Consider the following 26,403-nt stretch of genomic DNA (forward strand, 5'->3'; position numbering starts at 1 on the left):
CGGTCCAAATGTAAGCAGTTTTTTAATAAAATGTTAATCATTTAATGACAAAATATTATAAATAAAGTCGTCACTTTTTACCCTGAAAATAATGTTAAAATTTTATCAAAAAATAGTAACATTTTATCGTAAAATAACTACATTTTGTCAATCTTATTTCAAATAGGAAATAGCCCGTCTAAAATAAGAAATTGCGAAATTGGATTTTAGAACAGGAATTTAAAACGTCAACTCTCTTATTTAAGTTTGTACTAGTGGTGGGGTACGATACTGACATTTTCTAGTGATTTTTGCCATTTATTCGAAATTGGAACCTCTCCATTTCCTTTCTCTCCATTTCCTCTTACAATCTCCTATTACTGTAATAATTTCTTCTTTTATCCTCATTTTCCTTTATTTTTATGCGTAAATTTAAAACCGTTAGATGTTGTCAATATGCGATCCGGGCCATTAATAGGTACTTTTCTCTCCATTTCTTTTGAAGAAATGGAGAGAAAATGGGCTCCATTTATTCCACCCTTGCAAACTCCATCAAACACCCGCTATTTGCAGCTAATGTTGGGACTGGCGAGTGGTGACAACCGCAACACCAACATAAATGATCCTAATAAAAAGATGGTAAGATTAGTAAACAGCCAGTATGGAGAATTGTCAAAATATTCGACAAGGCATAACTTTAAGGTTATACTCCATAAGTATTTGTCTATTGATACAACTGGTAAGAAATAAAAACAATCGTTCCCCTTTCAAACACAACCAAATGTTAAATGTAAAATTCAAAGCAGGCAAACTTCAATGCTACATGATTTTTTTGTCCCTCTATCCGAGCTCAGCCACCTTTGCCTGCCTTATCGGCTTTCTGGAAATTTCTCCTCGTAATTCTGAGGAAGCTGCATCAAGAATAAAATACGGTTTTAAATTCCAATTCTGAAAATTAAGAAATGATCCTACAAATATATAATGGTCATCACTTCTAACTGACCATGAAGGTTGCGGTGATCATCTTTCCTGCAAACCATCGGCCATGGAGGGCTTGTTGTGCATTCATAGCAGCTTGTGTATCACTGAACTTCAGGTATACGTGTCCTTCACTGAATCTGCACACAAAGTAAAACAATGCGGAAATATAAAACATGAACGAGCAAGATTTTCATCGTGGTCAAGATACCGAAATTAGGCCGATAATATCTACAGTAATCCATCCATCACATTTTAACACGCACGATTGAATTTGGTGATCACTTATGGACTTATGGTAGTTAAACTTTGAAAGGCTAAAATACTAATGAAAAAAACGACCATATGACAATATTAAGAGAATTCTCAGCTATAGTACTGTATTAAATAGAAGTATATATTGTGATACGTTGTCTGGCCCAAATCTCGGTGGTTGCACCACAAATGCAGCCAATACCAGCTCAAAATGAGATAGTGGTAACCTTTAAAACCATAAAAACAGTCGTGAATCGCTTCCATATCACTACCCAGATCTAATACCATATTCGTGGCAATGTTAATGTTAGTCTCAACAGCATTCTTTATAAAGACATACTTTAATACTTTCAGTCACGTCAAAACTAAACTAGTCAAGTGAACTCAAATAATCTCCCGTAAACCATCGGCCATGAGGGCTTGCTGTGCATCTTGAACATTCAACATCTTTGGGACCTCAAACAAGCTAATAATGATAAATCTAAGAATTGGGTCTTACTTGTCGACGGAGATGTGCTTCAATGATCCATGCTTGGAACATTCACCCATGACATCGTCCTTTATATCCAGATCAAAATCAGGTTCCGTCTGGACGAAAAAACAAACATGAGAGGATGAAAACGAAAATAGGGCGAAATAGCGAAAACCACCAAAATAGTACTACCCACCTCCATCTTGGGATCAAACATATTCTTCAGTAAAAGGCATTCACTGGGGACACCTATGGCCTCAACTGGTGGAAGGGCCACAGGAGGAATAGGGAGACCAGCACCAGGCATCCCTCCTAATATGGGAGTAACGACAGGGGCAGAACCAAGCATGGGTGCAGATGATGCCGAAAAACCAGCCGATGAGGCAAGTGAACCTCCAACACTGCATCAAGATGTTCGAAGATAAATTTCAATACATACCCTACTTTAACAGTGAGCCATATATATCGATATAAAAAACTTCTAACCTAGAAAAAAGGAGTACTAAGTCATACTCCAAAATGTAGAAGAAAATTTCCCCTTGAAACTATGCTACAAGTTTACAACACTACTTTGAAAATAGTAGCAACGCTTACAATGGAGTTTTAAAAAGAGAGGAAAAAACACTAAAACTAACCCTGGAGCATTGCCACTACGATCTAATTTTTGCATGAGAAGTGCTCGTGAACTTGCATTTAAAGCCTGCAAAAAAACAAAGAACTGCTGATTGAGGAATAACACTCAGAAAGGCCAAAAAGACATCATATCCTAGTGGCTTACAATGTTTAAAAGGTAAACAAGAAATTGAAAAGCTCAAACTCTTAATCGAAGAATAATAGCAACGGCCCAGCCCCAACCCAAATCTTCTCTCCGCTCCCACCTTAGGTGTACTGGTCTCCCTTCTCCAAAACCTTTAGCACCTATCTCTTTACTCTCTTACCAGCCTCTGCCTCGCTCCACACTTTTCCTTCTGTACAAGTCCTCATATGTCCAATTGTCCAAATAAGGTCCACAGAATGTCAACTAAAAAGTAATTAACTGTGAAGAGCTTGGTTTTCCAAATTTCATATAAAAAGACAATATTTCCATAAATCTTTTGGGCAACAAGAAAACCCCAACCCCAAAAATATGTTTCCAAATAAGAAAAAAAAAATAGATGCAGGCTAGATAGATAAGGAGGGAAAAAAAATAGGGAGGGGGAAGGCTGAAAGAGGAAAAACAATACTAACCAAGCCACCGCCTTCATCGTCATCTAAATCACCATTGGTTGCCCCAACATCTTGCATTCCAGGTTGATCAGTGACAGCCGACACCTAGAGATAAAAATGTTAACATAAGGCGCACATAGTATTACACTTTACAATTTAACAGTACATTTACCAAACACATACAATAAAAGAGACAGAGAAGATGCAAATATGTATGACAACATTCAAAGAACCCTATTGGGGATCAGAAGCAACCCAAAGTTCAATTTTGATCTGCATTATTCACCAAAATGCCTAGATTGTTTTGAAGTAAATAAAATGTCTACTATTGAAATTGAAGGCCAAAAGATTTGTTTTTGACTAGACTATACTAATTAACAACTTTTAACTTAGCAATAGCATGGGCTGAAAGAAAACTTGGCGTTCATTCTTACAGTGAAACCAACAATTACCTTGATATACCGTCCACCAATATCCAATTGTCCGTTTAGTGTCTGCGCAGCTTTAGCATCTTCAACACGTGAAAACTGGAGGACAGTAGGATAAATTAAAATAGATGCTAGAAACTTAAATGAGAGGTAACAATATTTCACAACAATAAAGTTTTAACACTTAATGCTAACCATATATTAGCAAGTAGACTTGTGAAGATAGTAAGAATTCTCACCTGGACAAAAGCAAAACCTTTACAAAGACCTGTCTCATCACGTGGCAGTTGCACAAGCTCTATAGTCCCAAATGTTTCAAAAACCTATACAGAATCCAAACAGTTAGGCTAAATTAAAGAAATAATTGATCAACACAGCATGCAGCACCAGTCAAAATAAACTTCCTAGAGGCAGCTAGCTCACAAGCTATCTTCGGACGTAGATAACTTGGATAGCTATGATCGTTGAGAAACCTGAAGTATCATCTATGGCTAGATGTGCTTAATAGTTTTACCAGCCAAATTTTATTGTGTCAAATCCAACAGAATTAGTACTCCGTATGTGATCTTTAACACTACCTGAGGAGTCCTGACTACCCTCGTTTCATGACCTATCATTAACCTCTATCCAATTCAATGAGACGTAATTAACTATGAAATAAACTTATTATACTGCCAATTCCTAGCACATCCCATCCCAGCATTGACTGCTAACCATTTTAAGTAGAAATTGTACCTAGAAACTGAGATATTCAAGTGCATATATCATAAAAAGAGGAAACGACGTCATAAATAAACCAGAAACCAAAACACATTAAATTTTCTTACCACACGAATCTGTTCTTCCGTAATATTAGGTACTAAATTTCCAACATATAGCTTCCTTGCTGCCCCAGAACCTGTGAGGCTAGTACCTCCAGCGGCTGTAGATGTAGACTGAACCAAGTTTTTCTCAGCTTCAGAAGGTTTAACCATAACAGGTACCCCACGTATAAGTTGTCCGGAAAGAGCTATAGCCATTGGAACTGACATAACATCATAAAATTCAATATACCTGCAATAGAAAGTGATGGACACAGACACTTATTTGGGGAGAATTATACATGATAATAATCTCACCAGTAATGGAGTAAATACAGAGAGTGCTTTGGAATAAACAAGTACCACATAAAGGCTACAGATACAACACAAATGGAACGGACATCCACCGATTTCAAATGAACAACGTAACTTGAACATGTCTTACATATCATAAACATCATTGATTCAACAGATCATTTTTCAAAAATCAAATACAACAACAACAACAACAATACCCCAGTGCCTCAATGGCTCCCGCAAATTGCGGGGTAAGGGGGGGTCGGATGTACGCAGCCTTACCCTTGTGTTAGCAATACAAAGAGGCTGTTTCCGAATGACCCAAGATGAAAATTGCGTCGAGAACTGCATCGAAGGACCGCCACTTCACAAAAGAAAGAAGAGCAGCCACTTTAGTGAGCCATTTTGATTTATTCCATTATAATCCATAACCAAAGAGTAATGAGTCTTTGGCTCCATTGGAAATATGGAAATGTTTTCAAAAATCAAATGCTAACGGATATTTCCAGTACATAACGCCACATCTTAAAATTTCATTGATTTCAACACCAAAAAGGTAGCAATTGTCAAAGCAAATCAGGATATTCATAATCTTATCTTAGCCTTCCATTTATGTTATTTAGATCCCCAATACCCCGGGAAATCTACATTAGACTTGAAAGTTAGCAGAAGGAAATTTAACTATATCCTCAACCAAGTTTTTAAACAAGAGAATTAAAAAAATGATCGAAGTGTTAACTGTTAAACCTTGTAAATTCCACGGTATGTGAAACACTCGCTTTCAATACATTTCTTGCAAACCCCTCCCTTTTAAACATCTTTTGTGTCCGATAGTCTTCAAGACCACTTTATTGCGAAAAATTTCAACTTTCCAGCATTGACCATTGTAGTTACGGAAAACCTTATTTCCTTCTTTTTACGACTTCCATCCAAACGGATTTGTTTCCCTTTAAACTTCCTTTCTAGTTCAGATTTATCTGAAAGTCTCTTTTCATGGATTTTTAGGCGCATCGTGCAAGCCATGATTGATAAAGTTGACTATCGAGGAAAAACAAGAATCACTTGTTCTCCTTGTCACCATCGGAAAGTGGAATTTTTTGGCCGGAAAGAGCAAATGGAGAGTGTTAAGCATAAAATTTATTACAAGGGACTGTAAATGAAAATAAAGGGAAGTGTTTTGCAAAAACTTCGTATCTAAAAGGGAGTGTTCGGGAATCAAACCTACAGAAAACACTAAGATAGATGAAATAAATAAACAATTCATGAGTTAAGGCAATCTATGTGTGATTCAAACACCGGAGGATCAACTGGACTTAAACAACCTTAATTAAAAATAAAATAAAATAAAATAAAACATCACAATTCAAAAACCCATTAAATTTAATCTGAATTCATCAAAAAGACATACCCCACTCCTTTGGAACGTCTGGAACTGCGATCCATTATAAGTCTTACATCTCGTACCTAGAGAGAATATTCAGCATTTAGTGATGATTATTGAAACATGAAAATACATAAACTTCTTGTTAGTACTAAATGTAAACTACCAGGCCCTTATCTTTCAAGACAAACAAAAAACACAAGAAAAAAGTATGTTCATCAATATCCAGACCTCGATAAAAAAAACGTTAGAAAAACTCTGGTGTTCGACATGTACTCAAGACATAAGAGTGACATCCAAAATTCCAAATTATCTTTTGTGGGCCTCTCAAAGGATAACAATAATATTAGAACAGCGGTTGCTAGCCAGTCTTGAAGAATGCATAAGGGAAGCCACAGGAAAGAGAACGTTATTACTTCAGGATTTCAGTTTTTCTGAAGAAAATTTTCTACAAGATCAGACAAAGATAAAGATGTCTAATCTAAAAACATGGATACAGAATAAACATGATCAACTGAATAGCTATGGACAGAGCATTTAGATTTCTTACCTTGCCTGCTCTTGAGAAAAACTCAAAAATATCTCTTTCATCTGCTCTTAGAGGGAGCTGTCAGTAGTACAGAGCAGGTTAGCAACCATTACATGCAAAATACTACAAGAACCATGAAAAGTCGATAGAACACATGAATACACGTATAAAAATTAAAATACCTGATAAGCAAAAACTGTTCTCTGATCCCTTTCTGGGTCAGCCTCCGGCTCTGTTGTTTCATCCTTCTTTTCTTTATGACGTCTGCAGGGCAATAAGCATCAAGAAACTTATTTAGAAAGAATGGGGAAAGACACTACACTTAGTACACATTCATGGGAAAAAAAAGACCCTAATCTAGTTGCGAGGACCATTAATATCCATAAGACCAGTACGAACGTAAAAAAAAAATGTGAGGCCAATTTAAATATCTGGACATAGCAGCATTTGCTCCACTACTTGCACAAAAGACGAATCAAGCCCTGCAGCGAGGTATTAAATGAATAAGATTTCACAAATCACATAGAACGGAACGAGTAACACCACATAAGATTAGAGAATTTTGACAAACCTGTCGAATCCAAGGACACGAACGTCAACAAACAAAGATTTAAAAAAAAAACACAACAGCTATGTTTTTTATAAAACATATGGGAGGCCAAAGAGCGGTCTACGTTTGTAATATCTAAGAAGTCAAAGAGACTTTAAAATTCCATTAAGGAGAGCCATATTTTTTTGCACTATAAACATTTTTAAAGATTAAGAAATTTTCTAGAACGAAGATGTTAATAAGGCTCAATAGCCTAGTGCTTCATATTATGTTACTAATGGTGTTACGAATTATTAGTCCTGTAAAATGGTATGGGACCTTGTTAGCCAAACAATGTTAACCCCACAACAATCAGAAGATGGAGTGCTTCTCCTAAGCAAAGCTCATCACTCCCTCACCAGCATGTCTGCAACACAGCAAATGTGATTTAGCAATATGTCAAGAGATGTCTGTCTGATAAGAGATTTTAAGGATGTCATCATTCCCCTAAAACCTCCAATGATGAATCCCAACAGCAAGACATCTCACAAATTCCCATGAGTCTAGGAAGACATTAAAACCCATAGCCTGAATTCCAGAGCCTGGCTCATTCGCCAGAATGACCAGGTGAAGATTGCTCTAGCAGATCTGCGAGTTCCGAGAATCTACTTTTCAATAATGAGAATTCAAAAATAAAAAGCATAGCTAGTCCAACAGATTTCGCAGATTAAACAGATACACAAGAGAAATAGCACCTTAATGAATTATAAAAGCAAAAAGATGTATTTACAATCCGACAAATCTATGATCAGTTCACAGGAAGTACCTAGTAATACAAAAGACTAAAACAACACGACTGACAATTAATAGAGGGTTTCAAAAACGGTAAACTTACACTTAGGGGGCGTTTGGTTCATAGAAGGGAAAGGGAATGGATTCGGAAAACGGAAACAGGGGTAATGGAAAGGGATTACCTCAAATATCCTCTAATGTTTGGTTGCAAATTCCGAGGGAAAGGGAAACATCCTCATTCACTACCCTCAAAAACATTATCCACCATATCCCCCACCTACAACCACCACCCATGACACAAACCAGCCTCTGCCACCCTTCCACCACCACCAAGCCGCCGCCGACCTACTTTACGGGCGACCATCTCTCCCGTACTGTTCTACTCCCGTCACACACCCATTAACCCCAAATCTTAACGTACTCCCACTAGGACAACCCACTACCACTCTCGAAATCTCCTCCTCCACCCCCATAAACACCAGATCTGGTGTTTGTGGTGGTGAACGAGGAGGTTTAAGAGGTGGTGGTGGTTTAAATTTGAGGTTTGTGGGTTGGGTGTGGTAGAAGGTTTGTGGGAATCGCTGGCAGGGGAGGGGAAGGTCGGCAGGGGAACGTGCGTGGGAGACGGCGCCGGCGACTGTAGTGGTGTCGGCAACGGTTGAGGTGGTTAGTGGCAGTTGGTGATGGGTGCAAATGGTGGACGTTGTGAGTGTTGCAAGGGAATGGAATGTGATACCCTTGGGGGGGGGGAATCATTTCAGAGGTAATCCCATTCTTGAAAGTGGGGAAAGAGAATGCAAAAAATAGTCTAAACAAACAGCAACAAAGGGAATGAAACCTCTCATTCCCTTTCCCTTAGACCCCCAACCAAACAGCCCCTTAATGTGTACGACAACCACCATGTGGCTTTCCGACTTTATGTTCCATTTTTTAAAATTTTGAAGCTTAGATATATACTCTAATAAGAATGACAATTTTTTCTTTAAAATGCCGTGGAACGTGGCAATTTTTAAGTTCAGAGAAAGGGAAAACAGCAGGCAGGAGACGATATCTTCGCATAGACCCCTTTTGTTATCAAAGTGGGGTTGGAGCCCTTTCAGTTATCATATATCTGAATACTATTATCAAATGAGACCATAAACAAACATGGTTGACCAGCCAAAACCAAAAGTCACTTGTTATATTTGATACTGTATTTACATATACATTTACATCACCTTTTTTTGGTATAGACGGAACATCTGATAGACACCGGTTAACTTAAAGGATCTACATACAAAAGTAAAGCAAATATATCATCAGATGCTAGAAACAAATAGATCAATGTGTACGTTGCCATGAATAGAAATAAAATCAAAGGATTAAAAACCGACAAGACAAACATTAAGCAATCAAAGTTTCATTTTGGGAGTGTGCTACTGAGGCTCAAAATAATGAAGAAAAAAGTTGGTTAAGAGAAACTCATCTGAACTCAATCTTAAAACATTGACAATGTGAAATCAGAAGCCGATATGTGTTACAACAAGCTTCAGAAATAGTAATGGAAGAGAACATATGTACCTGGTTTCTCTGTCGCGTGGATCTCTGTCACGACTTTTTTCTCTGTATTCCCTCTCCCGACTCTTTTCCCTATGCTCTCTATCACGGCTTTTTTCCCTGTGTTCCACATCCCGACTCTTTTCCCTGTGTTCCTTGTCCCGGCTCTTTTCCCTGTGTTCCCTATCTCGAGTCTTCTCCTCGTCATCCCGATGTCTGTCAACACGACTTCTACTGCGGCGATCACGGTCCTCTCTATCTCTGCCTTTCTCACTGTCCTTGTCACGGTGACGTTCTTTCCTTCCAGAATCACGATCACGTTCCCGTTCTTTGTCCCTCTCCTTGTCTTGGTCACGATCTCGCCCATTCCTGTCTTCTCTTTCTCTGTCTTTATCCCTATCCCTATGTTCTCTGCTACTCTTGTGTTTCTCTCCATCTCTCTCAGTCCTTTCTACTTCTCTAGATCGAGATCTACGTCTGGATGAACTTCTTTCCCTATGGCGGTCACGACCTCTAGCATCATCACCAGCCCTTGACCGCTTAGATTTTCGATCCAAATCATCCTCATCCTCATCCCTATGGCGAGAACTAAGTCTTCGTTCCTTCTCTGCAGATTTGACCGGTTCATCCCCACCATTAGTAGCTTCTTTGGTTATTTCAGGGTTTTCTACTGTCTTCTCCAAATACTCATACTCGTCAAAATCCATGTTGATACCTCAAATCACTCCACTAACAATCAATTCACCTTGCACCTGAAAATCAGAACACATCAGTCAAGTGGAATATTCAGAAATATTCAAGCACAACAGAGTCATAGCTCTGCGCATAATTTGCCAATCAAATATTCGACATAGAGCACCCAGAGAAGAACCTTGTTGACAGCTAATAAGCGCCAAACTGACTCTAATAGTCCATATTAAATATTAGCCTATATCAACACGCAAACGCTCGGAGACAGTCAGGGTCGTGCATAAATCAAGTGTTGGTCAAAATATGAGTCTATTTGTCAGTGATTAGTATTGTAATATTCAGAAGTACTCAGAGCACGACAGAGTTATTGCTCTGCACATTATTTGAAATCAAATTTGACATAGTACTCAGAGGAGAACCTTGATGACAACGAATAAGCGCCAGACGGACTTTAATATAAAATAATCTGTCAATATTAGACTGACTGTCTCCAAGCGTTTGAGTATTCAATATTAGCCAATATAAACACGCAAACGCACGCTCGGAGACAGTTCGCTCCGCGCACAAATCAAGTGTTCGTCGAATCGTATCGATTTTTGATTAAGTGGACAGGGAGTATCGTTAAAAAACCTCGCGCACAAATCAAGTGTTCGTCGATAATATCCGTATATATAAAAGCAACAACCAATATGCTGAGAAACTTAAAAGGAGTACGAAAATCGAAAAGGAAAAGAGGAATACGAACGAGAGAGACGATGTTACCTTGATAGAAGGACGAATTGTGCGGCGGAACTGAGAAAGTAGAAGGGGATGAACGAACTGGGGTTATTTGGGAATTAGGGTTGGTCGATTTCAGGAATTAGAGGATAGGGGAGACTATGAGTTATGGAGTAATGTGTAAATTCAGATTTGAGGAGGGTAGGAAACAACGCAAAATCTCACTTATGAGTTATGACCGCCTTTACCGTCTAGGCAATGTGTAGGGTCTGGGTAGAGTCGTCTAAATTCGGACCCGAGATTTTTCCTACCAGATCCACCTGCAGGGGCCAAGGCCTAAAATTGGGACCCGTCTGCAGGGCTCATGGGTAAGGGTAGAGGTCTGATCTACCCAAAGTCAGAGTTTAAGTACCATTTTTAGTAATATGATTAACAGCTATGAGGTATGTAATATTAAAAAAAAAAATCATACTACTTTAACATTATGAGTTTATTAATCTTTATTGTAAACTACCAAATCCAATATACATACCAAAGAGATTAAGAAAGACAAAGAAGACCTAACTTAATTTTACATCCAAATACAGGTGAAAGAATCAAACTCGGAACCCAAAAATCAATACCGTACTTGATAGCCGTCTCCATCTGACCGTCGCTGGCTGCCGTTAATGGTAGTTGTCAGTCGCCGCCTATTAGAGAGGTGGTTGTCAGTCGCGTATCAGTGCTGTGGTGGTGGTTTTCTTGGGGTCAATGGTGGAGTGGTGGTATTGTCAGAAGAGTTTGGTTGGTTTTATCACTTTATGGGATGAGGGAAGAGAAATAGATTTTAGTTGGGTTTCTACGCTCTGCTAGTATGAATTCAGAAAAGTTGTGATTTTGATTTTTTTTTTTAATAAAGGGTTGGGTATGGGTCTCATAACTTAGATTCGAACCCGGACCCGAAATATTTTCTTAAGACCCATACCCGACCCATACCCATTGAGTCTGAAAAAATGAGACTCATACCCGACTCATTAGGGTTCGACCCTCAGGGTCTGGGTTAGGTCCCCGACCTACTGCCATCCTAAACTCTTATGTGACCATTTTTTTAGTCAAATGTGATGTGAGTCGTGACCATTTAAAAATGGTCATATAAGGCCCATGTGAAACCTTTAGACGGAATAAGCCGTCTGAAATAAGACTTGATGAGGATGCAAAGCGTCTAAACTTTGGAAATTTTTAGCGTTGAGGACCCTAATTATATATATTTAGCGGTAATGATCTGTATTACAACAAAACCACTATGGAAATAAAATATTAAGTAATAATGAAAAAAAGTCGTCCTTAATGATTTAAGTTAGATACTACATAGTACATTGCAGATGTCAAATAACTTAATCCCCACTAAACTAAAAGAATAAGGATTGCTAAAATTTTCCCGCTCAGTTTGGCCCCTATTGAAAATATTCTTTTATTGATTGACACGCAATTAATAAAGAGGCAATTAGGAAATAAAAAATTTTTGTACGTACATAAAATATTTGTACACAATTAATAGAGATGCGAAAGATTGCTCAACTTTTTCCTCCCATATTTAATAATATCTTTAACACACAATTGATTGACACAAATGGGCCTATACCGAACAAATCTTTTAATCAACTTCCTATTTAATAAAGCGTTCACACCGTCAATCTTCACATAAAACCTGAAATAAATAAAAAAAATATATTAATGTAAAATACGAAATAAAAAAGATAACCTACTGATATTTTAATATTAAAAACCACAAGATTAAGCACAAGACAAAAACAAAAAGATAACATACTGATATTTTAAAAAGATTAAGCATCTCCCTAACATATTTTACAAAAATATTTTATAATTTCATATTTTAAAATAGAAACAAAAAGAAAAAATAAGCATTATAGACTACAAAATTATAATACTATATAACTTTAAAGCGGTATATCCTAAAAAAAACGGTTTTATAATAACATATTATAGTAATCAATCCTCTAATCCCCCTATAATCTATTATAACTAAAATTAAAAGATTAAGTCTATAAAATTTTCCGATCAGTTCAATAACAAAGTAGTGACTATATATTAGATTATATTATTCCATAATAGTCCGCTATCATTTTTTTAATAATAAAAATAGGTTCACAAAAAAATAACTTAATCTAAAAGTCCTTTGAATAGTAAACTTTTTTTTAATAATATTACTAACATTATAAGCATATATTTCAACATTCTATTATGAGTACAACTCATTTATGTAAACATTTTAAATTTATACAACCTCTATATATTCAACCCTCACAATTACCGTGCTTTAGCACGGGATCTCAACTAGTTGGTAATAAAGTCATGAACAATTGTACTCATGCCTATGAAAGTGCTGCGCAAAGTCGACATTTTATGAGATGTTTATTCGCGAAATTCGGAAATATTTTTAAGTGCCCTAAATGTTTTATGCACGTCGCAAGGTTCAAAATGACACTAATTATAGGCAAAATCGACTCTAAACCCCAAGTTAACCCGAGTCAAGAATGCAAAATATCCCCCAAATATCGCTATAATGTCGGCATTATACGGAGATATTATCAAAATGACAAAAAGTATCTCAATTATATATATTACTTATTCCCCCTCCTATGATCTCTGCACCCCTACCAACAACCGCAAGGAGGCTCGCGCCTCTTCAATGGATTTCTAAAATTCTATGGCGCGCACACCAACACCCCGTCCATTTCATTTCCTATATATACGTGTCTATACACCGCATTTTATGTACGCGAGTGTCTGCCTCTTCTCTTCACTCTCTTTGCATTCTAGGCTCGACTTCATAAGTCACAATCTGACATGTGATATAGGACATACCGCTTCAATATTACACGCCTTACTCATAGTTTGGTACGGTCGATGTGCATTAGAGAACTTGTCCGACCAACTTGACCATTACTTGACTAAACAATAAAGTAAAGCAACACTCTTGCTTATCAGTTTGATTTAAAACCGAGTTTCACCTTATAAGAACTTTCTTTGTCGATTTCTCGTCCGTAACATCAACATATAAGTCTGATGGTATAATTATCACTCTATTTTATTGTATTTATCATTTTTATATCATAATCAATGTAAATGGACCGACATACAATCTCAAATACATAAAGAATGAGACAAGCTTCGATTTTACTCAGGAATAAAAGCTTGTTCGTTCGTTCAGCAATTGGGCTCGCCCCTCTTTTGAGGCACCATTTTATCCGACAACTTTGGTTTATGTATGCTCTCTTTCTTTCCTTATCTTTTCGACTTTTTTTTAATTATTATTATTATTCTTTTTTTCCAAAAAACATTTTCAATTTCATTTTATTTAATTATGACTAATCGTTCACTAATTGATCACCATTAATATGATTCGTCCCTATCCTTACATTTAATTGAATTCAGTTCATTAATTTGACTAATATTCAAATTGTTATGTAATATTATCTTTGAATATCACTTTATTTAGTATCTAATTATGTAATTAATAATTTAATTACAAATTAAATTAATTGTTATGAATTGTTATGTCATTAATCGTGTTTATAATGATTCCATATCGCTAATCAACATTTGCAAACAATGACCGATTATCTATCTACATCTGACATTCGATCTTTTTAAACATTGGAGTTTCGATTTCAATTATTCAACCCTTTTGATTTTTCAAATAGCTGTAGGATTACCCGCTGGCCACCTCGCGCCTCTTCCAGCCTATTTCCATCATCTTTCTTTTTCGAGTATCTGTCTAATTGATTTGCACGTTGGCCCACCCCTCTGTCCATAGCTGTTGTGATTGTCGCGCCCTTTTTGTTGGTCAGTTCCAAAATAGTTTTCATCTCTTGTTTTCTTAATCCTTTTCTTAATCACGATCATTCTGTACATAAGCATAATCTAATTATTAATTCATAATTTGACCCTTTTTTTTTCAATCAAAGGGTTTGTATTTCGCTCCATACTCGATCATTTGTAAATGTATGTTTATTTTCCATTTTTCACATGCAATCAAATCTGATTCTTACTTCGACATTAATCCTTTGTCCATGCTTAAATCAGCCGACATAGATCAATTTCAAATGTTAGGTTAATCAAATGGATGCACATTCATGCATTAACTCATTTTATCAATGTTTAGAATTAACAACCACGATTGACTAATAAAAGGCCACATCGAGCGGGCGGGATTGAGTGTTCAATTAAAGAGCTTCCCAACATGTGCCCTCATCCCTAACTCAGATTTCTGGATAGTGGATGTCCGTAAACATGGCATACAAGAGTCATTTTAGACACAGAATGCTAAAAGGAACGAGTATTTTTGGACAGTGAATGAAGATGATACATTTATGCTTAAATCTTACAAATTATGTTTGAATCATATATACTTAAATCTCTATTGATTGTGTCATTCGGAAAAACGTGTTGTTAGTTTTACAAATTTTATACTACTAGTATTGCCAAGTCCATCATTAGAGTTCTACTCATTATTATGTTCCTCTCCTAATTTTTCTCTCAAATATAATATTATATATTGTGGACATGGGCCACCTACACGTCAAGCTAATCTGTGGACGTGCAACAGTCGGAAAACCACGCTCGGCGACGTAGAAATGCTTTCGACCAGATCACTTTAAATCGGTCGGTTTCGTCTCGGTGAAGGCCTCGAAACAATGCAGAGATGTTCGGAGTCGCCACCAAGCAATTATGGGATGCCTGGAAACCGTTTGAATCCACTTTATACCCAGGTCAACCAAGGCAAAAAGTGCTGCTTGACATAGGTACTAAAGATAAGGAATCATCCTTTTTTAGCATCTTATCGCTAGAATGGCTCTCGTTCGCCTTGGATAAGGTCGCCCACTATCCAAAGTTTCTGAGTAAGAGGTGAGGGTATGTATTAGGAAGCCTTTTAAGCAGACACCCAATCCCGCCCATGGCAGCGACCTCTACTGATCGATCTTGGTTGGTTAAGTGCAAAAGTTGATAAAACGGTTTAAATGTATGAATGCGCATCCAGAAGTTTAAACCTAACATGCGAAAGTTTGCTAAGTCGGTTGTTTATCAAAAAATCATGTAATTGATGTCGAGTGGGATTTAATGTTGATTTACATGCAAGACGGAAATTAAACATCCATTTACCGAGTTAGGTATATGGTGCTTAATATGATCCATTTATCTTAAAAAGTGTTTTACAATGTAAAATGCAAACTCATCAATCTGACCCGTCATGTATTCGGGTTAGCCGAATTCAAGATCGTCCTAGACGAGTGCTGGAAAGGAAACAAGAGCAGCACGAGGCAGCCTATTGAGGTGCGAGTCGTAGGGCGATGCAAGGGAGCCTGCCCTGATTTGAAATGTAGAAAACAGGGAGCCTGTTTAGGCGCGGGTCAGATGACGACCCAAAGAGGTGTCCCTTGGTTGGTGAAAGTGTTAGTGAAATCATTTGTAAAAGGGTGTTAAAACCCGCTTTTGTTGAAAAGGTCGTTAAGACCGCTTTTGTGCTAATGTGAAGAACAGAACTCGGAACAATTATCATTGTCTTGATAATATTCGATGTCGGGTTCGGTTTTGCAAGTTTGACATGAATAGATTTGTAAGAGAAGATGCAAAAATGTTTGATATGAACTAATTATATTAAGTTCATTGCTTTGTGAAAAAGTGTAAAAAAGGATGCTTGATATGAACTAATTATATAAGTCCATTGCTTTGTAATTAGCCAAAGTTTATCATCGTACTCGGATTAAACCGACATGGTATGTAGAACCAAGGATGATTATGCATGTATGACTAATATGGTTTTTTCAAATGTAAACAAATGAAAAGAGGGCTTTAAAATACCCTTTAAAATGTAATTAACCAAATATTATCACCGAGTCACGGATTAAACCGTCATGGCATGAAGAGCCAAGGGTGAGTATGATTCATGGTTAAAAATGCTTGTTCTAAAAATGATTTGAAGTATTGAAATGACAAAAACCGATTGCAAATAAGAAATGAAAATGAAGGAAAGACGAACTCAAACACATTTGAGTTCTAACCTGGGGTGCCATAAGAGGCGCGAGCCACCTAGTTGTGACTAGGGGCTTCTGCTTTAAGTCAAAACTCGATTTTGGCTCGATTAATCCATATTTTGGATCATGTTATGCATGTTTTATCATGTTAAAGTCATAAAAATAGATAAAAAGAACATTAAAGAAGAGGATTAATTGCACCCTCATACTTATATGCTACGTTTCTTGACGAGAAATCGACAAAGTGTAAAAACTCGTTAGTAGGAAAACTCGATTTAAAAACCGTTTTTGTAAAGTATGGAGTGTTGCTTTTCTTTAGTGATGATGTAGTTGGTCGAAGTGGTAAGTCAAGGGGTTTAATGCACGGTGACGATACCAAACAATGTGTAAGGCTCGTATTTTCAATCGGTAGGTCGAAAATACGTTTCGTTTGTTGACTCGGGAAGTTGAGGTCTAGAATTTTAAGGGAGGAAGAAGAGGCGGACTCTCGCGTACCTTCAAATGGTGGCATTTGAGGAGTATTTATAGAGGATTGTGTGGTTGTGTGCGTTTTGGGCGACGTGGCCACATAGGCTGCTTGAAGAGGCGCAAGCATGTCCGCGGGTCTTCGAGTTTTTTTGTCACTATCACGCATTTGGATTTGTGGTTTGTTCTATCCTAGATTTTGTAGGACATAATTGTTGTACTTGACCATCAAGTATGCCGTGTATACTTAGCATGGAAGCATCGTGGGGTTTGTTTTTTTTGTGTTTGACCAGGTTTGACTCGTTGTTGGAGTCGGGATTTGAATTTTGAGACGGTTTTTGGTCACGTGTCAGTTTTGACTCTAGTTAGTGTCATTGCGACCCCAACGCCGTGCGTAAAACACTCTAGGTATTTTTGAAATGTTTTGAAAAGATTTTGTTTTCGAAATTGTTTTTTTGAGTTTTCCGACGCGTAGTTATACAAACTGTCGATTAAATGTAGCGATTCCTAAGCTTGTTGTAGTACGATACTCATTAGATGTTTGTTAGGGATTCAACAAATATTGGGTATCTATAGAGCCCCCACTTTGACTGAGACTTGGAAGGGGCGAAAGTCAAAGGACAGCCCCGAGGTCAATCGAAGATTACAACCTGGAGACCGAAGCGACGTCGAGGCGGCTCAAAAGGATTTGGGCCAAGGACCTGTAGTCAGGAAGGGCGATGTCGAGGTGACTCAGGAATTCGAGTAAAGGACCTACCGACGGTAACAGTTTAGAGTCTGTCGACTGCCAGCGCGGATCGTTTAAAGTCCATTAGACTACATATAAAGGCTCGTTAGCCATAGAAGGAGTCTTACATGAGACATCTTCGGGATATGTCCTTGAATTGTTTCTTGTTCACGTGTAGAGGCTCGCTAGCCATTGAAGGTGCGTAGAGACTCGTAAGCCATTGAAGATGCGTAGAGACTCGCCAGCCATCGAAGGTGCGTAGAGACTCGCCATCCATCGAAGGTGCGTAGAGGCTCACCAGCCGTCGAAGGTGCGTAGAGACTCGCCGGCCCTTGAAGGTGCGTAGAGACTCGCCAGCCATTGACGGTGCGTAGAGGATCGCAAGCATTTAAAGGTCGAATAATCGACTGTGGGAAGTGGCCTGAATCATTGGGCCCTACTTCAAGAGGTTGCTTGTTGTTATTGGACTCCGTGCGGAGGTCTGAGATGTCCTGCTGGGGAATTTTGGTGTTTATACGGGATGTTTGCGGTGCTGGGGAAAGATAGGCCCTTTTGCAACTTGGGCCTGGCTCTTGCGGATGGCGTCCTATATTACTGCCATTTGTAATTTCGAATTTTGAGGGTAACGATTTTTATTGCCGTTGTTCGGAGTTTTTGAAAATAACAAATTTGAATTTTGCCATTTGCTATTTTGCGTTTGAAAAATTTCGTTGCGATAATAGCGAGTTTTACTTTCGCCATTTGCTGTTTGTTTGAAGTTTACGGTTTTTAATTCCGTTACCCTGCATATTTGTGAGAAATAGCGAGTTTGAATTTTCGCTATCTGCTATTTGTGAGGAAAATGACGGTTTTTAATTCCGTCATTCGAAATTTGTGAAAAGAGCGATTTTGAAACTCGCCATCTCGTATCGGTGAAGAAAGTGACGGTTTTTAATTCTGTCGTTTGAAATTTGTGAATATAGCGAATTTTGAATTTCGCCATTTGCTATTTGTTAAGAAAACGACGGTTTTTAATTCCGTCGTACGAAATTTTGTGAAAAGAGCGATTTTGAATTTCACTATTTTGTATTTGTGAAGAAAATGACGGTTTTTAATTCGGTCATTCAAAATTTTGTGAAAATAGTTATTTTGGGTGTGTTTGGGGCAAAGCCTAAAATTTGCCCGAAATTGCTAGAATCGCCCCAAAGAGGCGCGAGCCATTAGGCGATATAAGGAGCTTCCCCTTATTTTCTTAAAAAGACGCGAGAACTGGTTGCTCCCCATTCCCCTTCATCTTCTTCGACAAATCACACAAAATCGCCAAGAGACCGCCATTGTTGATCCCGTTCGTTGCTTGCATTTGTGCTATAATCATTATGTCATCTCAAGGTATGTAAATCATCTTGATTCCACTTGAATTTGTTTGCTCTTTCCTTGATTGAATTAGGACGAATCCTAATTCGTTTGAAATAGATTTGGGCGTTTTTGATTTGCCCATTTTTGAGTAAAATTGATGCTTGTATTAGGTTAGAAACCTGTTTAAGAGTATAGGGGTACTTTTAGTTTGCATTTTGGTCCTGTTCCCGCCTCCTAGGCGCAAAAAATGCGAATGGGATAAGAAACTGATTCATTTAGCAATATCGTGCTCGTTTTCTTGAGTTGCGCCCCCTACTAGGTTGCATTCTAGTCGGGGAAGTTCGTCTTTGCTATGTTAAACCTTCGTCGGGTGCTAGGGGCGAAATTTCGCATTTTACCCTTATCAAATGGTCTTATGCTGACGAATTAAGTGCCTGTTTGGATTCAAACAGAGCCACCTTGCTTAGAATAGATCTCAGTGGTGGTTTAGGTCGTCCTAGGGCGTGTCCGAGTCACGTTGCATTGTTGGTGCCGTAATTAAGTGCCTGTTTGGATTGAAACTGAGCCACCTTTTGAGCTTTGTAAAATGTCCGGTTGAAACGGGGGATAGTTTTTGTTGAATATTATTTTTTGCAGACCTTGTGTTGGCCGAGGGTGTTAGGTTGTCTTTTTGCTGCTATTTTGACTCGTCTTTTGCTTGAAAAGAAGGGCGAGTCGTCTTTTCTGTGAGTTTTTGTGCTGGATGGGAATGGGCTGGTTTGCCCTTGCTGTTGTTTGCTTTTGTTTTGTATTTGCAGGTGTTTTTTGTTTTTTGGGGCTTTGTCCCCGTCACAATGCCAAAATTTCGGCTGACGTGGTTTTTGTTTTGGTTTCAGGTGAGTGTTCGGGGGCTGCTAGACCCGCTGGGTCTGAAGCTGAGGCTTTGTAGGAGGATGTCTTGAGGACCTTGGAGTCTTTAGCTGGGTCCGGCCCGGTCAGTACCTCAGGGAGTGTGTTGGAGGTAGTGTTGGAGGACGCTTCCAAGGAGGAGTCTGCTAGAGCTGAGGGGGTTGTAGAGGCTCGGGAGGAGCCCGGCGTGGTTGTTGGTGTTGAAGGAAATCGGGCAAAGTCTGCGGCTGACACCTTTGGGAGGAGGGTCACTACGAGGAGGAGCGGTCCTCGGGTCTCTAGGTAGGAGCTCGAGGGAATCATGCGGATTGTTGAGAGGGGTCCTCGTCGTACCGTGCAGTCTCGCGGTGCAACGAGGCGGAGAGTGGAGACAGAGGCAGACGACGCTTTTGTCAGCGACTGGGAGGCTAGGCAGTTTCAGGCTCCGCGGGGGCTGAACTTGTGGGCGTCGCCTTCTTGGGCTTCGGGTTTTGACGGCAACCAGTTGTTGTTGCAGCTCGACCCTCACATCTCCTACCGTGCACACAAGGGCTTGGTGAGTTTGATGCTTTGTTGAGCTTTTGTTATTTTTGCCGTTTCAGACCTGAGTAGGTGTTCTGACCTTGTGTGATTTAAATTTCAGGAGATTGCTACATTGAGGACATTCTCAGGCTTCTCGATTTGCATGGGTTTCTACGACGTCCTCAAGTAGGTTCGAGGGCGTTGATAGAGAGGTCCGCCATGGGCCCGCTGGTTGTTGTTTGGCGCGAGATTCACGGGGCTTCGATTAGGCCGAACCTGTGTTTGATCCGTGCCATGTTGGATTGCTACTGGTGATGCGTGCCTTTTATATAATCTTTTTAAGCCTTATTCGCACGCATTTCTATGTGATTTACGTAGTATTATGCTACAAATGTCCCTCGAATCGTATACTTTGATTTGCTTTGTCTTATTGGCAGGAATGTACCAAAGAAGACGGAATTGTTCCTATTACTTTCTCTTTAGCCTGCATTTATAGAGATGGAAGAATTGGAGCGGGAATGCTACTGCCTTGAGAAGCGTGAATCATCTAGGAAGCAATCAAACGTTCAAGTATGTTGATTTCAGTGGCAGTAAATTCGATCGAGTACTTTTGCTGACTAAGTCACTCGATCGAAACCTTTGTGGTGTTGAGAAGACCTCGATCGAATACTTCATATTATCGAACGAGAGGTGCAAATATGGTGTTCCTCGATCGAGTAGTGATGTGCTCGATCGAGAGGTTTTGCTGGAGGATTGACTCGATTGAGTAGTTCCAATATGCTCGATCAAGCACTTTGCTATTGGACGTATGATTTTAATATCTTTAACTAGTTCTGTAACCCGTGAATTTTCACGGGTTGAGTTTGGAATTTGTATTAACTTCCAAGTGTTGAAACCTGTATGTTAACATGCATGTGAATTTGAACCTGCCCTGAACTATAAGTTGTTCACCTTGTAGACGAAGGCTTAACCTTTCCGATCCAAAAAGACTTTAAAGAGGTAGAATAAGAATACAATTATCTCATATGAAATTAAGCATGCAAAATCAGAATACAATCTCATAAATAATTAAAAATGTACTACGTAATAAATAATGGTCACAACACGCATATATTTGTTTTGAGATGGGAGCTCTGCAACCATCTTCACCACTTTTTCTGCCTGAAATGTTTTAATTTTTCAAAGTTACCAATTATTCTAATATGATCCTAACATAATCTACAATATTAATCACAATGTAAATCATACATTTGCCTCACATGATTTATTTTCTTTGGGTGTGCTTAATTATGTTTCACATTTTTTTTGAGAGTAAGATGAATAGTTGTCAAAATTAAACCATTATTCCTCAATTACTCGAGTAATTGGCCCAATTTCGCCCCCTCACAACCCATGTCACACATTCATTAGTTCTAAAACCATGTTAGCTTTTATAGCGAAGAATAATAACATTGTGAATGCTTGTCACTCATCTACCAAGAGGTATTACACAATGATAATCTCATAACTTAAAAACATATTAGAGCTACTTATTTATGACAAATATTTTATGAATTATAGGACCATAAATTCATTAACTAACTCCTAAAACTTACATCAAAACTCATTGGAAATAATAATATTGCAAGTAAACGGGAGTGGAGCTTACATTTAGATCGATTGTATGGCATTTACTTTTTAATTTATAGTAGAATGAAGGGGATAGAATTAGTGGCTGAACTCAACTGGTTTATCATAACCAACACCTCAATTACAATCTTCAAATAATATATGCGTGTACAAATAATTATGGCTAAATAAAGGTAAAATCAAAGATTGGATATATAAGTGTTATTCCTTAAAATATATAGACAAAATGGCTAAAATGCCTTGGCCCTGACATGAATGGCATTGATGTTGGATAAATTTTTCCCCGTGTAACTTTGGTTGAGAAAGATAACATGATGATGATTGGATTTCCTCCTTGCCTTAAAATCGCCTCTTGATACAAATAAGATGTCATGACATGTCCTCCGAGATGTAATCTTAAAGCCGCGCTTTCCACTTTCTCGTTCCAAATTATGTGATGACTCCAACTCGCAATGCTAAGAAAGTAGGATCCATTATTTTGGACAACCGTCATGTGACTATGTGAGGCGGAGTGACGGTGTGACAAAGACGGGGGGAATTGGGAGACTCTTAACTCATTCGTTCAATATGATAACCTGTAAAAAAAATTATGTTCGAACAATAACACACATATTTTTAGATGATAATTATACATGGTATAAAACAGAAAGCCAAAAATTCTGGGGAAATAAAAATTTAATCAAACAGATATACCATCTAACTAAACAAATGACATGATGAATTATGAGCTGCCACTTCCATCGCTCCATCATTTGCTTAAATTTTTCTTATTTCCTAGCTATTTCATATTCAATGCAAATATAATGTTAATTGGCAAACAAAATACAAATACACAATAATAACTTAACAACAATAATAATGACTTTATTACAGGTAACTAATAACACACATGTACTCATGTATATCATCTAAGAAAATTTAGAAGTTATGTGATACCACTTCGTTGGAATTGAGTTCAAATTGCCGCTGATTGCTCAATTCCCTCCCACATTCATAAAAAATGACAATTTTAATTTAGAAATTTCAGTATATACGATAAGGGTTCAACATTTGACATAAGTACAATGTAGAATCTATTTAGAAACAAAATAAAAGAAGAAAATAAAAATCAAAAGAACCAAATTAAAGAAGAAAAACTACCTGATTCAATATTGTAAATACAATGCACACGAGATTTTGGGAAAGTAAATCAAAGAAGTATATATATGGAGGGTTTAATCAATCGTCAAAGATATATAATATGGGAAGACAGTTAAAGATGGATTTTATTATTATGGCTGTTAATATGCAATCTTAATAGCAAGAAGATGAAAAGGCGATGTAATGACGGTATTAAAGACGAGAACCATTGAACTTTCTATGCATTGAATTAAGATTTGTAATGAATTGAAAATGGGGAAAACGTAAACATTGATTTGGGTTGGGAAGATGAATGGTAATTATTTTATTGTTTATTGTATAGATTTGTCGACTAAATGTATAGTGTGTTTGAGAATGTGTGTTTTTTGTGCTTTAGAGGTCATTTAGGCATGCCACATAGGATTTTCTAATAACCCATAAACTAACCTTTTTATATTATTGTATATTTGTAATGAATTGAAAATGGGGAAAACGTAAACATTGATTTGGGTTGGGAAGATGAATGGTAATTATTTTATTGTTTATTGTATAGATTTGTCGACTAAATGTATAGTGTGTTTGAGAATGTGTGTTTTTTGTGCTTTAGAGGTCATTTAGGTATGCCACATAGGATTTTCTAATAACCCTTCAACTAACCTTTTTATATTATTGTATATTTGTAATGAATTGAAAATGGGGAAAACGTAAACATTGATTTGGTTGGGAAGATGAATGGTAATTATTTTATTGTTTATTGTATAGATTTGTCGACTAAATGTATAGTGTGTTTGAGAATGTGTTTTTTGTGCTTTAGAGGTCATTTAGGCATGCCACGTAGGATTTTCTAATAACCCCTCAACTAACCTTTTTATATTATTGTATAGATATCGTATTAGATTAAATAAATATCTTTCCTACATAAAGGAAAGACTTAGTTAGGTCTTTTATCATCTTTGATTCACTAATCATTCATTATTAAGTAGACACATTTCTTCTCTTGTTCGACGTTCATTTTTCCGGATCTCAGATTGTGTAAACTCTTTGCTCTTCCTTATTTATATTAATTGCTTTTGCAACATTTAATTTCTTGTCTCCCAATTGTTATTAGCATTTAATCTCAGTTTATGCAATTTCTTCTTATTCATCCTTATACTATGTTTATCATTGCTTCATCGATCGTTGTCAGTTTTATTATCGCCATGAGTAGCTAATTTCTTAATTGGTAGGACTAGGGGAGCCATGATAGTAAAACAATGATGTTATAATTAGATTAGGAGGTTTTATTGTGAGAATTGTTTCATAGCAATATAATTGTAATTGTTTAGTTGAGTGCACGCTTCTAAATTAATTAACCCGGTTAAATTCAGAACTAGATCGGAAGATTGGAATGAATAGACCTGTTATGAACAATAGACTACTCTAATGAGGGCGGAAGCTAAGTTAGTAGTATTTTAGGGCGGATAGCGGACCGGAAGGACCTTTCTTTCACCCTTCTCACATCAGACCGACTGACCTTACCTTTAGCAGAATTGTGTGATATCATGGTGAACCGACATCCTAGCATCTTTCTCTCTATTTTATCACATCTTTCTTCGCTCTTATTTGTTTTAATTGTTGTCTCTTTTATTGCTTTTAATTCAGCTCAGTAGTTTAGTAAAATCAAATCAAAAACCCCCCATTTTCTGACCGTGACAGACTAGAATAACAAGTAGATAGTGACCGCCTCCCTGTGGAGTACGATACCCGACTTACCTCTGCTATATTAGTTAGAGCCAGTTGGTTTTATTTTTGATAGGGTTGCGACAGTCGTGTCAACTGGGACACGACATAGTCATTCCACATGCAATTTGGGGAGATCGTCATCACCTTAGAGGATTTTGCCATGGTGTCGGGTCTTCCCTGTGGCGAGACGCCGGTTCAGTTTTTGGTGACACCGAAGAGAGTTTTTTCTGCCGTGATCACGAGCTTGATCGACAATGTTTTTCCTGCGCCGACCGACATTACCCCTTTCTTGATGGCGAACTCTTATGTGAGGGACCACTTCAAGGTGAGGGTGACCGACTTTGTTCCGGAGCTGTTGGCGAGCCCTGAGGCTGAGGCTGAGGCTGATGCGCAGGAGACACGGTTGTGGTTGTGGTACTTCTTGGGTATCACGTACTTTGGTGACAAGGGCGAGCGCTTGTCGACCAATGTGCTTCCTTTGCTTGCTGATTTGGACGCCCTAGGTCAATATGACTGGGTGACGCCTGCTCTGGCCCGATTTACTCGTTACTTACACGCCGCCGTTTGTCCAGAGACGATGGAGGATGGGAGTTCTCCCGCTTTGGTTAGTCCCGGCCTTATACGAGCGTTTTTTGTGGTTGTTGTTTTTGTTTTTGTTTTTGTTTTCTTTTATGTTGTGTTTCGATGTTTTTTGAAAATTGGTTGTTTTGTCGTTGCTGCGTTTTTGTGTTGCATGCTTGGTTCTTTTCTTAGATACCCTCCTTGCGTCCAAAAGTCGTGGGTGATGTGCCTCTAATTTACCCGGGCGTGAATGGTTAGACGGTGGCTCGGAAGAAGTCCACCAAGTCAACTTACTTGGACTGCAGACGTTAGGTGAACGCCCTTCGGCTTGGCGACGTGAGTTTTCGTTCCTTGTCTCTTTTGTTTTGTAAAAAAGAGGTAGAGATAGGATGACTAGGTAGCTAGAAATCCCCCAGTTAGTTGACTAGCTTTATCGTGGATCCAGTTTGTTGGGTGGTCCTGGGAGCACTACACGGGTGTGCTTGCCTTTGTCAGAGAGCCTAGAGACGGCGATCGACCCTGTTTGGTACCTTGGCGAGCGTTTGGCTCGCAAGTGCTTTAGTGAGACTTTCGTGGTGCCTGTTGACCCACATAAGGTGCTGTTTCAGGAGTCGATGCTTGGCGAGGTTGCGGAGCACCTTCACAGTCGTGTAGGTGAGGACTTGTTGTTGCGGGGGGCCGACTACAACATTTTTCGTTTGTTAAGGCTTGCTTGGTACTCGATTGAGGTATGTTTCCATCAGCTTGTGCTCATTGTTGTTTTTTTTGTAGAAGGGTTTATTACCTTTGACATGGCTTCCCGTTGTAGGGTGTTGACGACCTCATGAGGGCC

The 26,403-nt window shown here is 38.3% G+C and overlaps 1 protein-coding gene across 1 annotated transcript; it reads right to left on the reverse strand.

Moving 5' to 3' along the window:
• Nucleotides 1–599: 599 nt before the first annotated feature.
• Nucleotides 600–10,823, reverse strand: LOC141599551 (uncharacterized). The gene is made up of 14 exons (XM_074419587.1): nucleotides 10,635–10,823; nucleotides 9,207–9,934; nucleotides 6,508–6,589; nucleotides 6,347–6,403; nucleotides 5,824–5,879; nucleotides 4,146–4,371; nucleotides 3,558–3,641; nucleotides 3,343–3,417; nucleotides 2,912–2,995; nucleotides 2,320–2,384; nucleotides 1,881–2,085; nucleotides 1,712–1,800; nucleotides 983–1,097; nucleotides 600–890 (listed from the first exon to the last, which is right to left on the reverse strand). Exons 2-14 carry the CDS (start codon nucleotides 9,887–9,889, stop codon nucleotides 849–851), a joined length of 1,863 nt encoding a protein of 620 aa, XP_074275688.1. The 5' UTR covers nucleotides 9,890–9,934; nucleotides 10,635–10,823; the 3' UTR covers nucleotides 600–848.
• Between the last annotated feature and the right edge of the window lie 15,580 nt (nucleotides 10,824–26,403).

This window comes from Silene latifolia, chromosome 9 (assembly GCF_048544455.1).
Source record: "Silene latifolia isolate original U9 population chromosome 9, ASM4854445v1, whole genome shotgun sequence".
In the NCBI taxonomy this organism is placed as follows: domain Eukaryota; kingdom Viridiplantae; phylum Streptophyta; class Magnoliopsida; order Caryophyllales; family Caryophyllaceae; genus Silene; species Silene latifolia.